The following is a 14,029-nucleotide window of genomic DNA, read 5'->3' on the forward strand; positions in this document are numbered from 1 at the left end:
GTGCGTCTTTGTGTGTTATTACACCTTCAGGGGCAGGTTGTGGTCATGTGAATGAATTTTAGGAATCTCAATGGTTTCTATATTTACCCAGTGAGACCAAAGTCCTCATCACATTCAGAGGGGGGGGAAGGAGATTCCTGTGACACTACTGGACGTCCACCATCACTCAGGACTAACTTTACAGCACTACGATGTGGTAACAGAGTTGTTGTTAAGTGTATGTTCAGTAATAACATATCAAAATTGTCCATGTGTGCAGGTAAAGTAACTACATATACAGTAAATAGTAGTGGTATTAATAAGAGTGTGTTAAGAATAAGTGTAACTATATAAAAATACCAGCTGTACAGTACGTAGATGAGCAGTGAAGCAGAAATTAGCATTAACTCAAACTGAAACTCAAAAACTGCAAAGACTTGATACAAATCAACAGCAACAACAGCAGAAACAGAAACAAAGTCAAGTTTCAGTTTAACATGTCAAACTTTACTCTTCCTGTTACACAGATCCTCTCCTGGATCACGTGTCTCTCAGGGGTCAAAGGTGAGAGTGTCCAATTCTAAAGTTTCAGATAGTTTTTATAAAGTAGTTTCTTTAAGTTAGCCACAAAGTCTCTTTTGATATAGTGTCTTTTAAAATATGAGGGCTGCACAAAAACAAAGAAACAACTTTCTTTTGTCTTTGTGGTCACTCGTCCAGTATGGAGGCTTGTCCCTCTGTCTCAAAACCTGATCTACAGATGCTGCCAAGCAGAGCAGACAGTGGGTAACATCTGGACAAACATGAAGACTACGTAAATTATTTTGGCAAGTAAACAGAAATAACACTGTACAGATAAATATTAAACTAATCGTGTCAGAAACTCAGTACAAATTCAACTGAATATTCTATATGTTTCAATATTTCCGTGATGCTTCCGACAAAACATTGTAGGCCACATTTTATTTCATAGCCTCATAGCTATAAATTAGCAGTATGTGACATGAGTCTAATACTGATGGTGGGATTGATAATAAGTTGACATGTTGGAGGTTGATGTTGAATTTACATGACAGCAGAAAAACATCTGTCATCACTTTGAGAAAAATACATGATGCATGTTAAAAAGATGATGATACATAAATAGTTTGTCTACCACGTATTAACAAACATAACGCAAACGAACAAACACTGCAGCTAACCTCTCTGTATATACATCATATTAACAAAGACCGTATTTACACTGTTGACGAGCCAGATGGCAACTAACCCAGAAAACCAACTGAAGAATTCGGGGAGTCTTTGTGGATAATTTTGAGTTTGAAAAGATCAAAATTGTTATTTATCCTTCAAATCCAAGTCATGTTAAACTCAGCTTCAGAGCTCCGTGATGTTTTTTATGTGAGTGTCGTCTACGCCCATCTTCCACTGGAAGCGAAGTTTCTGCTCATGCTGTAGACAGCAGTGGAGCTCTGATGTTTCCCCCAGGCTCCGAACGGGATGATAATAATGGTGGCGTTGTCCTCTGAGCCGTACTGCAGCGCCTTAAAACCACAGAACATATCATGAAGTCACTTCCCAACAACCAAATCGCTGATATTGTTCATGAGTCCAACATTGACATAAGATATTAAGTTTGACAAAAAAACTATATTTATGCACAAAATCATGTGTGCATGCATCATATGCAAACAAAACTCTCAAAATAGTTTTTAGGATGTAGTTACTCTGCAACCACAGCGACAGTAGACAGACGTAAGCGCTGACAGTTTTATCCACAGCAAGTCTTAAAAACTACAGTACAGTATGTGCCTCAAACTATGATTAACAGGGCAACTTCCAAACGTACAGAGCATTTATATGAGGACCTGAATTCAAACCTGTTTTGTTTGGTCTAGTTGACTCAAACTCTGCAGACCAAAACAACCACAGACAGACCTTTTATGAGATGGGATCTTGGTATAAATGTCTATATGAATATGATAAGTCAAGGAAACATGACCCCACGTTGACTCGGCCCAAATCAGCAAATTATAGCTTTACGGCCACATGGTTTGTAACAATGTACTTTGGTTTGTTTAGACCAAGTCTTCTTCTTGGTATCTACCTGCTGAGCGATGACGTCTGCAGCCTCTGTGGGGTCATGGCACTGCTTGATGATATCACAGATCTCCTGGTCACTTAGCAGGAAGTTGATACCATCTGTGGTCAAAGCCAGGAAGGAGTCATTGGCGGGCTGGACCTGCAGAGAGAAATAGAAGGGTCAGGGTCTCCTGAGCTAGATCAACACGAGTCTGGTTCATCTGTGCACCACTTTCACACAAACTGAAATATCTCAACACGTATTTGAAGTTTCTTTGAGACATTCATGCTGAGGATGAACACAATACCCTTAGTGATCTTATGGTTATCAGCTGGATCCACAAACACATCATTATTTCTACTTATGAAATGTGGATTTTTGCTCTTAGTTTTATGTAATAAGAAATATAAACGAAAGCAAAACATGAGCCCATGGCATAAAACATGAACTTAAACTAAGGAGCTAGAAAAAGGAAGAAAGTTCTTCTTCTTCTTGTTTTGTACTGATGCTTCCTCTGCGGCTTCTCCTGTTTCTTCCATGTTTTACTTTCTTAAATATTTGTTATTTAAGGGGAATTATATGATTTTTGATACAAGTATAAATGACTGACTTGACTCGTCTTAAAGGCTCATGGGTCAGATGAAGTGGCACTGGATCTCACGGTGAGTCGTTGTGTATCTGGTTCGGCGATGACGCCACTGGTTTTCAGGTGGAAATCCCCAATGCTGCGCGTCATGGCGAGCCGCCCGTTAACATTAGCCTGGCCCACACTGTTCCACGTCACGAAGCCGCCAAACCTCTGTATCCTAAACACAAAGACACAGATCTTCTTTAAAATGCTGAATCACTTATAGTTTATGAATTATTAGCTTTTTTCCTCTACATTTGTAATTGTTCCTTTAAGACCAGTCTGTGGCTTTTAATGCTGTCTGTGACTTACAGAAGTGTAATGTTAACATGTGTTTGGCTGATGTCCAAAGATAAACATAAACTCGCTCTGCTGTTACGTAACACCAGCTGCTTTAAGTCAAAGGGAAGACCAAACTGTGCCCTGCAGTTCTGCTCTCATTTCACCCACCGGATAAACCTGACCTCATGTCTACGCACAAAGGTCCACGAGCAAGGCACTGATTTGCTGCCAGCTGCAGCCTGACATACTGTGCACTCTATTTATACAGGACAACCTGATCAGCTGCTGCAGGGAAACCTGAACCCTGCTGCTCCAGTGTTTCTGCTGCTGCACTTCTTCACGCCAGACCTGAGCAAGGTTTGGACGCCGTGTAATTCCTGACCCAATCTGCATTACTGTCGTTTCTATGATAGTAGTGGTATTAACTGTAGGGCTAGTAGTACAATAGCTACCTAATATGGGTATGTGTAGTAGTAATTATGCTGTTATGACTACAAGATTTGCGCCACATATTAACAGTACTGTAGTTGTAGAAGTGTCAACAATAATCATAGGCCCAGCAATATGTTGTCAACTGGCTCCAATTTGAGAAGTCACAACAAGTTTATTTACCAGCTAATTAGTTGATTAATTAACACATTCCCCAAATACTGGAAAATGGGTCACGCTGCTATTACAGTGAGTGTGTACCGCTGTCTTTCATCCTTGCAATCAGGTGTGTGATCTCTGGTGAGCTTCTTGGCTCGTCCCTTCCTGCACAACATTGCTCGACTGTCACCGACGCTGCCCACCACCAGCTCCACACCGTCCCGTAACATAGCGACAGTTGCCGTGGTGCCGGCTGTCAAGAAGGAGGCTGAGGAAGAAGAGATGAACGAACACTTGCTAAATATTTTGTGCATGAATTAATGGCTGAATGAATGGATGTAGAAGAATGAATGCGTTTGAATCTCACCGTTGTTGAAGTAGCTCAGGTGTGAGTGCAGAGCCAAGTCAGCATTTAAAAAGGCTTTCTTTAAAACCTTCTCCAGATCATCCTCCTCCTCCAGGGCATCTCTACAAAATATTCAATACCTGTGTGAATGTAGAAACTTTTATCATTAGAAATGTGATTTTGAAAACAGCTCTTGTTGTTTAAACCTGATAAACTTTTCCATGAAGGTGTAGCAGTAGTCAGCAGCGTGAGGTCCGCCGTGGCCATCGAACACTGCGAAATACAGCAGGTTGTCTTGAATGCGGGCAATACGGAGACGATCTTCGTTCTGCTGCCTGAGCCCTAAAACAGATGCACTGCCAACCCGAGACAGACTGACCTGAGAGAGGGACAATTAATCACTTCACCGGTTATTTATCTATTTAACTTCTGATTTGGCGATTAAGCCACTTACCTAATATAGTCAATTTAAACACCAATTATAAATTAGTTCATTCATCCATATATATTTATTAGTATCATACATTTAATCCACACTTTTATCTTGTGTTAATCCACTCATTCAAAAATGTGTTTATCATTTTTATGTGCTTCTCGTCCACCCATCCATTCATTCATCCATCCTTTACCTGTTCCTCAATCAATTCATTTAATCATTCATTCATTGTATTCTCCATTTATTTCTTCCTTTCCTTTCTGTTATGCATTTATTCATTCACCTTTTCAACTATTTATTCATTAATTTGTCCATTTATCCCTTCATTTAGTCATCCATTTAAATCATTATTTCATCCATGTTGTATTCACCCAGTCATTCAGTAATCAGTACATCTATTTGTCCATTATCATCCATCTAATTCATCATTTCATCCATTCATTAGCTCATCTATTTATTAACACTTTGTTTCATTCATCTCTTTAGCCATGCATCATCAATTTTGTAATTCATCCATCCATCAATCAGTCCCTCCTTCTACTCTAGTTATCTATTTACCCTTTAATCTGCATTTGTTTACATTTTTAGGTGTTTCAGTTCATCCTTTCATCTACCCATTAATCATCCATGCATCCATTTACACCTCCTTCCATTTACCTGTGGAATAGGTTTTCCATATCTGATACTGGAGGGCAGCAGTATTGGTTCTTCTATCCTGTTGTCCCAGATACCAAAGGAGTCCCAGACCACCGGCCGGCCGCTGCCATCAGAGTGAAAGCGAACCGACCCACTGGCCTGCCGCACGCCCACCACCCCAAACAATGTCCCACCCACCTGTGAGGTGATAAATGCAGCAGGTTTGGTTTGTCACACACAGAATATGTATATTTATATAATATAGAGAGCCTCACCTGTGCAGAAGCCGTAGAGGGTTCTGTTGAGGATTGTATGGTGAGGAAGGTTTGTCTGGCGATGGCTGAGCGACCACAACGCAGAAGATTGAGCAGCACTGCAGACGACATGACTGACTGTCTTTAACAGCTGTGGGATTTAAAAAGAGGAGGAAACACTTTGCACGGGTGGCAAATTCCTGTAATTAAAAGGAAAAATACAATTTTCAAATCCCAGAGCCAAAGTCATGTTCAACCTGACTTTGCCTTCCCAACAAAACTTTATTTATGGTACAAAACATGTCTCTGTTACCATCGAATGTCCTAAAATCATCATCAGATCATATATTAACAACACAAATCAACTAGAAATAACAATGTGGGACTGAGATAAAGAAAACATAGACCTAGTAGAGATGGTCGGCTGACAGCTGCAGAGTTTAGTTCCTTGAGCTGGCTGACATTACCAAGGATCATCTAGCTCATATTCTCTCTACTTTCATTTCAATCACACCTTCCACTTCTCTGTATTATGTACGTGTACTCCACAAATAGACCTCTATGCCCTGCTGTGTTTTAGCAGTGTGCTGTATCTTAGAGGCCAGACTCTAAAAATACTTACTCTGATTTAATTTGAGAATGACAGATTTATTCAAAAGAGAAACAAAAAAAAAAAACACATTGGTTTATTAAAGCATGCTATTTAAATTAACAAATACAAAAATTGTGCATTTTAGAGAACCCACACTTCTCTAGTTCACCTAGTTTTTGTATTTTGTGAGTGCATCAGTGTAAACAAAAGTTTACCAGTGGTTTAATAAAGATTTAAACTCACGCTGCAGACCAGGAACAAATGCACGTAACATTATGTAATCACTTTGCTTAACCTTGACATTAAACTCCAGAACAGTGTGTCCACACTTGAACACATGACGCATTGTTGTTGACAAAACATTACAATGTGCATGCACATTTGTGGATATGCACACAGATGTGCAAGTTCAAGATAACAATATATAATATTTTCCTTTTTAGTATAGGAACAGATGAATGCTGCTCAGTCGTGTGTATATATATATATATATATATATAATTACCTTTAGCTTAAATGTGCAGAAAATAAGGACAAACACTAAAGAAACACATCTTTAAATTCATACATTAAAGACTACTTTATTCGCACACACCTACACCACAAATATAAAAGAAATGCTTTACAAATGTTTTGCACTTTTATTAGCTGAGTGCCATCAATGAGTGAAACCACAAACACAGAAGCTGCATAGAATGAATAAGAAAGTAAGAAAATACAAAAACTAAGTCAACATAAGTACAGGAACAGCCTAAACATACCACACACAGTTATAGAAAGTGGATAGGTGTGATGTGGTCACTGTGAACACAGCATAAGGTTTATGCCTCTTATATTAATATAGTTTTTAATATAATAATATAAGAGCCAAAATGGCGTCCCTTGCATAAACTCACCTTTGTTGTTTCTTTCTAATTGGTGGTTTTTCCCGCCGCTTCTGTCCCGTTTCCGTGGCAACAGGCGTCCAAAGTTCCACCAGCTGCCTCGAGCCGTCACGTCGCCGGATTTAAACCTGAGCCACGGCCGTCCAATCAGAATGCGAGGAGCCCTGACGTCAGCGCCCACACGGCGGAGGGGGCGTGTTTGTTTTTGGCGCGAAGCCAGGTCAACATGGAGGTATGTTAGTGTCTTTATCTACTGACATAGAGCAATAAAATTATAAAAACAAGAAGAAGTCGAAGGTTTTTAGTAAAAGTAACCACAGGGACATGCTAAATACAACTCACAACACAAGGCATAGTAAAGTTTTACAGTTATGTGACGAAATTCAACAGGTCTTTAGTTAAAATAGTGTTAATTACTCTAAAAAGACCAGTAACTCCTTACCCCACATATTCTGTCATTTATATTATTATATTAAATATGATAATTAGAGATTGGACACTGTCTCTCCGTAACATTCAGTAATGTTAGTCTTAGCTGGAGCTTTAGGCACTTTACAGTGTTTGAAATTGTTTAAAGAATTATATAGAAAAGCCAACAATCCCATTTGAGCAACCATTAGGCACAGAGGAGAGGAAAAACTCCCTTTAGAGGAAGAAACCTCCAGCAGAACCAGGCTCAGGGAGGGCGGCCATCTGCCTCAGTCGGTTGAGGTGAGTGGAAAGAGGAGAGAGAAAAGAACAGCAGGCAACAAGCAGCAAAAACAGGTCAGTAAAGCAGAGTTGCCACAATTGCTGCAAATAGCACAATTTTACTAAAAGTCTGTGCATCACGTCCATTCCCTCTACGACTTCTGTTTCTCATTATTATGACCAATTGTCTTGTAAATTATTTCATGGGGTTGTTATCGTTCTGATAACTTGCAGAGGTTTTAAGGGGAGCTATATTAAACAACATTTCTGCAAAGTGCATGTTCTCAGTGTATCTGGAGTGCAGAGTGAATAAAACATGGCAAAGAGACTGTTTTAACATGAGCGTGACTTTAATGTTTCTAAATAATTTAGTGTACCATCAACATCATGACTCAACTACTGCAGCTATAAAAGAGGGTGGATATGGGCGAAGATGGAGACGTGACAATAGAAAAAAGAGTTGAGGAAGGTGAGGGAAAAGAGTGGGAGAAAAGAAGAGTGAGAAGGCAGAGGAAACGGAGAGAGGTGAGCTAAGAGTTAATATGATTTCCTATCTAAGACATGTGGGCTGTTCCCATTGGGTCGTTAAATATGACATCATGAGGGGAACAGAAAGGGACAAAATAAAAGGAAAGAGATAAGTGCATTTACACATTATGAAACTTTAATTTGATCTTAACTCTCTAACATAATTGTTGTTAAAATGTCACAAACCAAAGCAAAATACGTACATTTAAGTATTGTTTGTGCATCGTGTTGTGATGAGATTAATGTCTACAAACAGAGGTGTAGTGACGTAGAATAACAGAAGGGAAAGAAAACAACAGGAAACCTGAAAAATATTATACAACATGAGCAGAAAGAAAAATAAGAACAAGGGAAGTCTATGGCTTTCTGAGTGTTCAATTGCTCTGTGCAGCTTTTCATTTAAGAAAAAGTACCTAGATGAAATATTTACCGCCAGTGTAGAGTAGAGGGCGGCTGTCTTCTCCACTCTGCTTCAACAACCACTTACTGTTTAAAACTGAACCTGACACTCAAATACTGCTGTTCCCATAACAGTATGAAACTGAAATACTTATGACCGATGGATAAAACACAAGTGTAAGAAGCAGTACTAGCATTAGCTGTGGTACAAATAGTAGTTGAAGTTGTGAAAATAATACCAACAGTAGTATGTAAATGTCACAATAATAAAATTAAAACAGAGATTATGCATGACAGGAAATATCAAGTGCAGCAATATTAACAGTTTTATGAGTGTTACTGCAGTATGTATTACTTTTTACCTATTAACATTGTTTAATCACTTAATATGGGATTTATAGCACACTACAATCCCTCTGTAATCATATAATGGGACATTTTGAGCATGTACAAATCCTTTATGATGATGTTTTAGTACCACTCACTAAATAATGAGGTAAAATTGTTATATAAAACCCACACTAGCGTTTTTCCCCACACTAAAGTCACAATGTATTTACTCTCCCAATATTGTGAAAATAAATAATTCTATTTTCGCATATATATATGCCTTTTCATAAAATTAACATTTACATTTTTCTCAGTAGCCAGTTAGTAATTCTCTTTGTTGTGTTGATAACACAGTTGGGAAAAATCTTTTGACCCCATTGCAGGTAATACTTTAAAAGCAATAGTTAGTATTAATATAGTATTTTATTGTATTATAAGTATTCAGTTTGATATGTAGAATTGGTGTAGAAATAATACATGACATTTAAATTAACAGTTACAATACAAGTATCATTAAAATAATCTTAAACAAATTAAAATAATATAAAAATAACTTTTCTAAATTGACTGCACTAAAACCAGCTATGTGTGCTTGTTTCTCTAAAATTGTCATATTGTAATATTGTCAGTGAAAACAGTATATGAGAGAGTGAGAGTCTGTGATTTACAGTCAAGATTCACAAATGTGAATTAACATTTGAAACACATGATGAGGACTCTCATCTCCTCAGATTAACGGTACGTCCGGAGAACATTACCGACGATCCCTCCGAAACAGCGGCTGGGTCATCCCATATTCAGCTTGGTATGGTGTATTCAGGCAGGAATGTGAAGAGGTAAGTGTGAGACAGTAAACAGACAGATGTGCCCTGTCAGCATGCCTTATGACGATGTGTGTTTCATCATCAGCAGAACTTGGTCTTTCTAGACTAGTTTCAGTCTGCCACAGCGGGTGCCTTCCTGCAGCATTGCAGAATCCCTCCTCTCCTCTTCCTGCTCTTCTTTATCTTATACCCTCTGAGGCTGCTGTTGGAGCAGATGGACTTCCTCAGGGTCCGGATGTGTTTCTCCTGCTCCCGGATCTTTGACTCCAGGTGAGACTGAATGGCCATGCCCAGGGACTCCATGTCCACCGAGGCACCATACACCTCCCACGTCATTCCCTGCTTGTCCCATGTCACATCCTGTGGTTTCCCCATCCCCTCCTCCTTCTTTTTCTGCTCCCTTTCTATTTTGTTATCCCCCTTTTCCTGCTTTTGCCCTTCATCCCAGATGCTGTCAGTGCTAACATCTCTGTTTTGGTCTTGTCCTAGTCCTAGCTCTGACATGAGGGCAGGGTTCTGCTGGAAGCTATAAGTACGAAGACAGGCAGGTAGGGAACTTGCCTTGTCAGTCACAACAGAGGGAAGCATTGATTGGCTGCACAGCTCGATGTCAATCCTGCAGACATGCTGTAAAGGTGGCTCACCATCGCAGCACAATGATGGGGCTGTTGGCGAGGTCAAACTACCTGAGTGACAGCTTGGAGAACCAATCATAAAGGAAGTAGGAACTTCCATTTGGAGGCTGGGGCTGGTGGAAGCCGAGCGTTCGACCACCTCTACCTCCACCTGGACACCCACCTCTCTATGCTCCCTTCCCCGAAGATGGAGCCTCTCACCGGGGTCTGACTTGATCGCTGTCTCCCTGACTGCCTTGGAGGTTGGTGGATGGGTGGACGAGAAAGGAAGAGTATCTCCCTGTTTACCTTTATCCTGCTTCTTCTTCTCTTCTTTCTTCCTCTCTACTTCTCTTGATGATGGGATGTTGCTACCTCCTTTTGCATCTCCCCGGAGATCTGGTTTGCTCGATGGGATGCCTGCTACTCTCCTGGTGTGTACTGGTGGCACGGCCACCTGGGATACTACTGGTCCTTTTACAGCTGTCACTTTAGTTTCAGGCAGTTTCAAACATTCTTCCTCGACAGGAGCTGGTGTCTTGGTGATGGAGTCAAAGGTAAGACCCCGAGTCAGTCCAGTATTATGGAATGTGTTGCTGGGATTTGTTTCCACAGTAGCAGTTGGTGTGGGCTCCTGTGCACATCCTCCCTTTGTTGGTGAGATGGCTGTGGTTTTGGGACTTGATGTGGCCAGAGGAGCGAGACGGCCTAAAATTGCACCAGAACCTGAAAGCAAGAAATAAATATTCTTGTGACTGCAACACCTACTTAGACTGACAAAACACTGTAATGTAGACTACAATACGATGACACTACCAAAGTTATTGTTTATCAACTGAAAATCAACAGATCAGCAAATGTTAGTTTTGGAGGTTTACTACCTTTAAATGTGTAAAGATAGTTACCTGGAGCAGAACCAGGACTCTTCAGAACCTCCCTGCTTGGTCCAGATGGAATAGACCCAAGACTTTTACCAGGACCAGGACTCCTACTTGCTGAGCCAGGTGTGGAACCTGTGAGGTTGTTGTCGTTATGTCCAGAGGATGTTGAAAAAGCAGATACATCATGGTTCTTCTTAGGGCCAGTGGCTACAAGAGCAGGTGTAGAAGTCAGCTGGACTAGACCGGGTTTGGAATTGGAAAGAACATCAGAACCAGAACTGAAATTTGACTCGGAGACAAGTTTAATATTTGGAATGCATCTTGGATTTAAACTGGCTGAAGGAGACTGAGTTTTAGAAGGGTCATCCTTTGACCCCAATCCAGATTTAGAAACCATAGCTGTTTTGGAATCTAGGCCACTTTTGTTCCCTTTGTTTTCAGTAGTGGTTTTAGAATCAAGACTATCTCGGGAACCCATCCCAGTCTTAGAATCATAACTGGCTTTTGAATTGGAGCCAGTTTTAGAGTCCAAGCTATCTTTTGATCCCAAACTAGTTTTTGAAGTAGAACCACTTTTAGAATCCAGACTATCTTTGGACCCCGATGTGGTATTAGAATGGGGACTGACTTTTAAATGATTTCCAGATTGAGAATCCAGACTGTCCGTGGTCACGGTCGTTGCTTTAGAATTTGTACTGGATTTTGAACTGGTTTTCAACAGACAACCAGAACTTGAATCATTACTGCCAAGATTCTCCTTGGTGTCTAATCTGTCACTGCTTCTAGTTCCTGTAACTTTTCTCTGTGTAGATGAGTTGGGGCTTAGAGAACTCTGTTGAAGGGTCTTGGTACTGAGTAGTGCTTTTTCAACTCTTTGATTCTGCAATTTTGGACTAATGGAGGACATCGCAGAGTTGTGAGTTCCTGTGTCACGACTGGCTTGTTCATTTGACTTCACTGTTGTGCTTCCTGGGTCTGGCTTAAGGGTCTTGCCTGTCAGTGTTGGGGTTTGATTGGCAGGTTTTGGACTGGTAATTTTTGTATCTCCCTTCTGACTGTGCACATTTGGATTTACAGGAGCGTGTCGTGTTTGTGGTGACTGGGTTTTAAGGATACTCTCTCTTCCACCATCTTCTTTTCTGCCTGATTGAATTTTTTGGCTCATTACTTTGTTTATAGACTTTGCCGTCATTTCATTTGTCTGTGGTTTGCGGTTTAAGATGCTTGCAGGCTCTGCTCTCTGTGTTTTGAGTCCTTCAGCAGTTGTAAGGCTGCTAGCGGTTGTCGTTTGCCCCAGCCTGTTTGGTTTTGGACTTGCCGCCATGCTGCTGTGTGTGTGAGTCTTGGGGCTTAGTGTTGGAGCATGTTTGGGGTTTGGGGATTTCAGCCTTTGCTCACCTCTGCTGTTTACTGGCCTCTCAGCTGTTGGCGAACGAGACAATGCTGGGATTTTGCTTTTTTGCCGTGATGGATCATCTTTTTCTCCTTGTGACATCAGTGTGGTTTTTACAGTGGTTGCCCATTTGCCTGTTTCCTTAATAACTGCTACTTTCACTGCAGATTTCCCACTTCCTTTATTCCCCTCATCCTTTTTGGTCCCTCCATGCCGCTTCGAAGTCTCAGTGACAGGGCAAGGGTTTCTTGACGAAGTTAGATTGAGGTTGAGGTTGAAGTTAGGCTCCGTGCCCCAGTTGGCATTGGGATCTTTGTTGCAGAGGGCATCGTCAAGCTCTTCTTCCCCTGGAAATTGGCATTCTGATTGGTTGACATCCTTTCCACCTTTAGAAATATTTGGGGAAGTTTCCATGGCAGTGGCAATGGGATTTTGTTTTGGTATCTGGAAATCAAAGACTGGGACCTGATTTGACAAATAAAGAAGCAAATGTTCAGCAAAATAAAATGACCCATAGCATTTTCTAGCAGAGTGTTAACACTCAAAAAGCAAACACAGTGTTTGTTTGTCCATCCCATCTCACGAGTCTGATGTCAGGTGGTGTGCTGTGAATTGGTCTTCTGAGAAAAGCAGATAGGAATCCCTGTTATATTTAGATGAAGTAGATTAAAATGTGCAATAATATGTTCTTGATTGACTTTCATTGTAGTGCAATTTCACATAATGTAGAGAAAAAATAAATACTACAAACCTGTAGAAAATGACAAACTCTTTGAACAATCTGTATCTACGTTAGAAGTAGAAAAGATATTTAATTCTGTGATGCCACCCTGTAGAAAACAAAACAGTATGTGTAATACAGTGAAAGAAATATTTTTGCCATAGCTGCTACATTTCAATTAAATTCAGTCCTTTCCTTTTCCCATTTTCAAACAGAAAAAAAAGAATCCTTTTGGGAACATCCACATGCACCACTAGATTTGTAAATCTAACTCTTGTCTCAATCAAGGGCTTAAAGACAGTCAAAAGATGGAAGTCACTAGATGTTGTACATAGTTTGGTATTGGGATTTTCAGCTACATAAATAAACGTGATTTGACACAATATGATATCCTGGTAACACACAAAATGATACTATATTACAAATTAATTACAAATAATACTAAAAGTCTCTAAATTAATTTAAGTATATTAGAATATCATTAAAAGTACAGTACCTTCCAATTTGGAGCAATACCACAAATCAGCATGAGCTTATGATCATCACATTCCCCCTCTTCCCTTGGCCTCTACATACCTGCTCAGGGTCCACAAACACCAGTTTTGGTCGACACTGATGAGGTCGCTGGTGGAAATCCTTTCAGGATGTGCGACCATCGACTGCTGAGGAAGCTGAGGCTTCTGCTGCTCCCCTGTTTGTTCCTCCTCTGTGCTTAACCAGAGGATTTCATGAATAAATAAAAAGAGGAGGGAGATGGAGGAGAGAGGGGGCTGAGAACAGCTGTCATTATCATGAGCCTTTCTCTCTCCCTCTTATGTTTCTGTCCTTTTTTGTTTTGTCTCAACTGTGCAACATTGTCTTTACTTCTTCTTCGTCTTCTGATTCATCTCAGTGCCTCTTTGTGATCTTGCTTAAATTACCTCCATACTCCATGATCCATC

The 14,029-nt window shown here is 40.3% G+C and overlaps 2 protein-coding genes across 3 annotated transcripts; both read right to left on the minus strand.

The window, feature by feature from the left end:
* Positions 1 to 464: 464 nt before the first annotated feature.
* On the minus strand, positions 465 to 6,826 carry si:ch211-149b19.3 (protein phosphatase 1K, mitochondrial). Of its 2 annotated transcripts, none has more exons than XM_026369651.1 (9): positions 6,721 to 6,826; positions 5,254 to 5,383; positions 5,000 to 5,176; positions 4,113 to 4,285; positions 3,928 to 4,028; positions 3,663 to 3,828; positions 2,724 to 2,868; positions 2,087 to 2,221; positions 465 to 1,523 (listed from the first exon to the last, which is right to left on the minus strand). In XM_026369651.1, the coding sequence occupies exons 2-9, from the start codon at positions 5,362 to 5,364 to the stop codon at positions 1,392 to 1,394; spliced, it is 1,140 nt and encodes a 379-aa protein (XP_026225436.1). In that variant the 5' UTR covers positions 5,365 to 5,383; positions 6,721 to 6,826; the 3' UTR covers positions 465 to 1,391. The 2 variants fall into 2 exon arrangements, with proteins under 2 accessions (XP_026225436.1, XP_026225435.1); XM_026369650.1 differs by having other exon boundaries at positions 5,254 to 5,432.
* A 2,710-nt stretch (positions 6,827 to 9,536) lies between these two features.
* Positions 9,537 to 12,781, minus strand: si:ch211-149b19.2 (mucin-5AC). Its single transcript, XM_026369379.1, has 2 exons — positions 10,999 to 12,781; positions 9,537 to 10,819 (listed from the first exon to the last, which is right to left on the minus strand). The coding sequence occupies exons 1-2, from the start codon at positions 12,779 to 12,781 to the stop codon at positions 9,591 to 9,593; spliced, it is 3,012 nt and encodes a 1,003-aa protein (XP_026225164.1). The 3' UTR covers positions 9,537 to 9,590.
* Between the last annotated feature and the right edge of the window lie 1,248 nt (positions 12,782 to 14,029).

The sequence above is a fragment of the Anabas testudineus genome, chromosome 18 (assembly GCF_900324465.2).
Source record: "Anabas testudineus chromosome 18, fAnaTes1.2, whole genome shotgun sequence".
NCBI lineage: Eukaryota > Metazoa > Chordata > Actinopteri > Anabantiformes > Anabantidae > Anabas > Anabas testudineus.

Coding starts and splice junctions, on each gene's coding strand:
- si:ch211-149b19.3 (XM_026369651.1), bottom strand. CDS start 5,364: ATGTCGTCTGCAGTGCTGCTCAATCTTCTGCGTTGTGGTCGCTCAGCC. Junction 5,177..5,253: donor CCTCTACGGCTTCTGCACAG/GTGAGGCTCTCT, acceptor ATCACCTCACAG/GTGGGTGGGACATTGTTTGG. Junction 2,869..3,662: donor TGCAAGGATGAAAGACAGCG/GTACACACTCAC, acceptor CTTTGTGTTTAG/GATACAGAGGTTTGGCGGCT.
- si:ch211-149b19.2 (XM_026369379.1), bottom strand. CDS start 12,781: ATGGAAACTTCCCCAAATATTTCTAAAGGTGGAAAGGATGTCAACCAA. Junction 10,820..10,998: donor GAGTCCTGGTTCTGCTCCAG/GTAACTATCTTT, acceptor TCTTGCTTTCAG/GTTCTGGTGCAATTTTAGGC.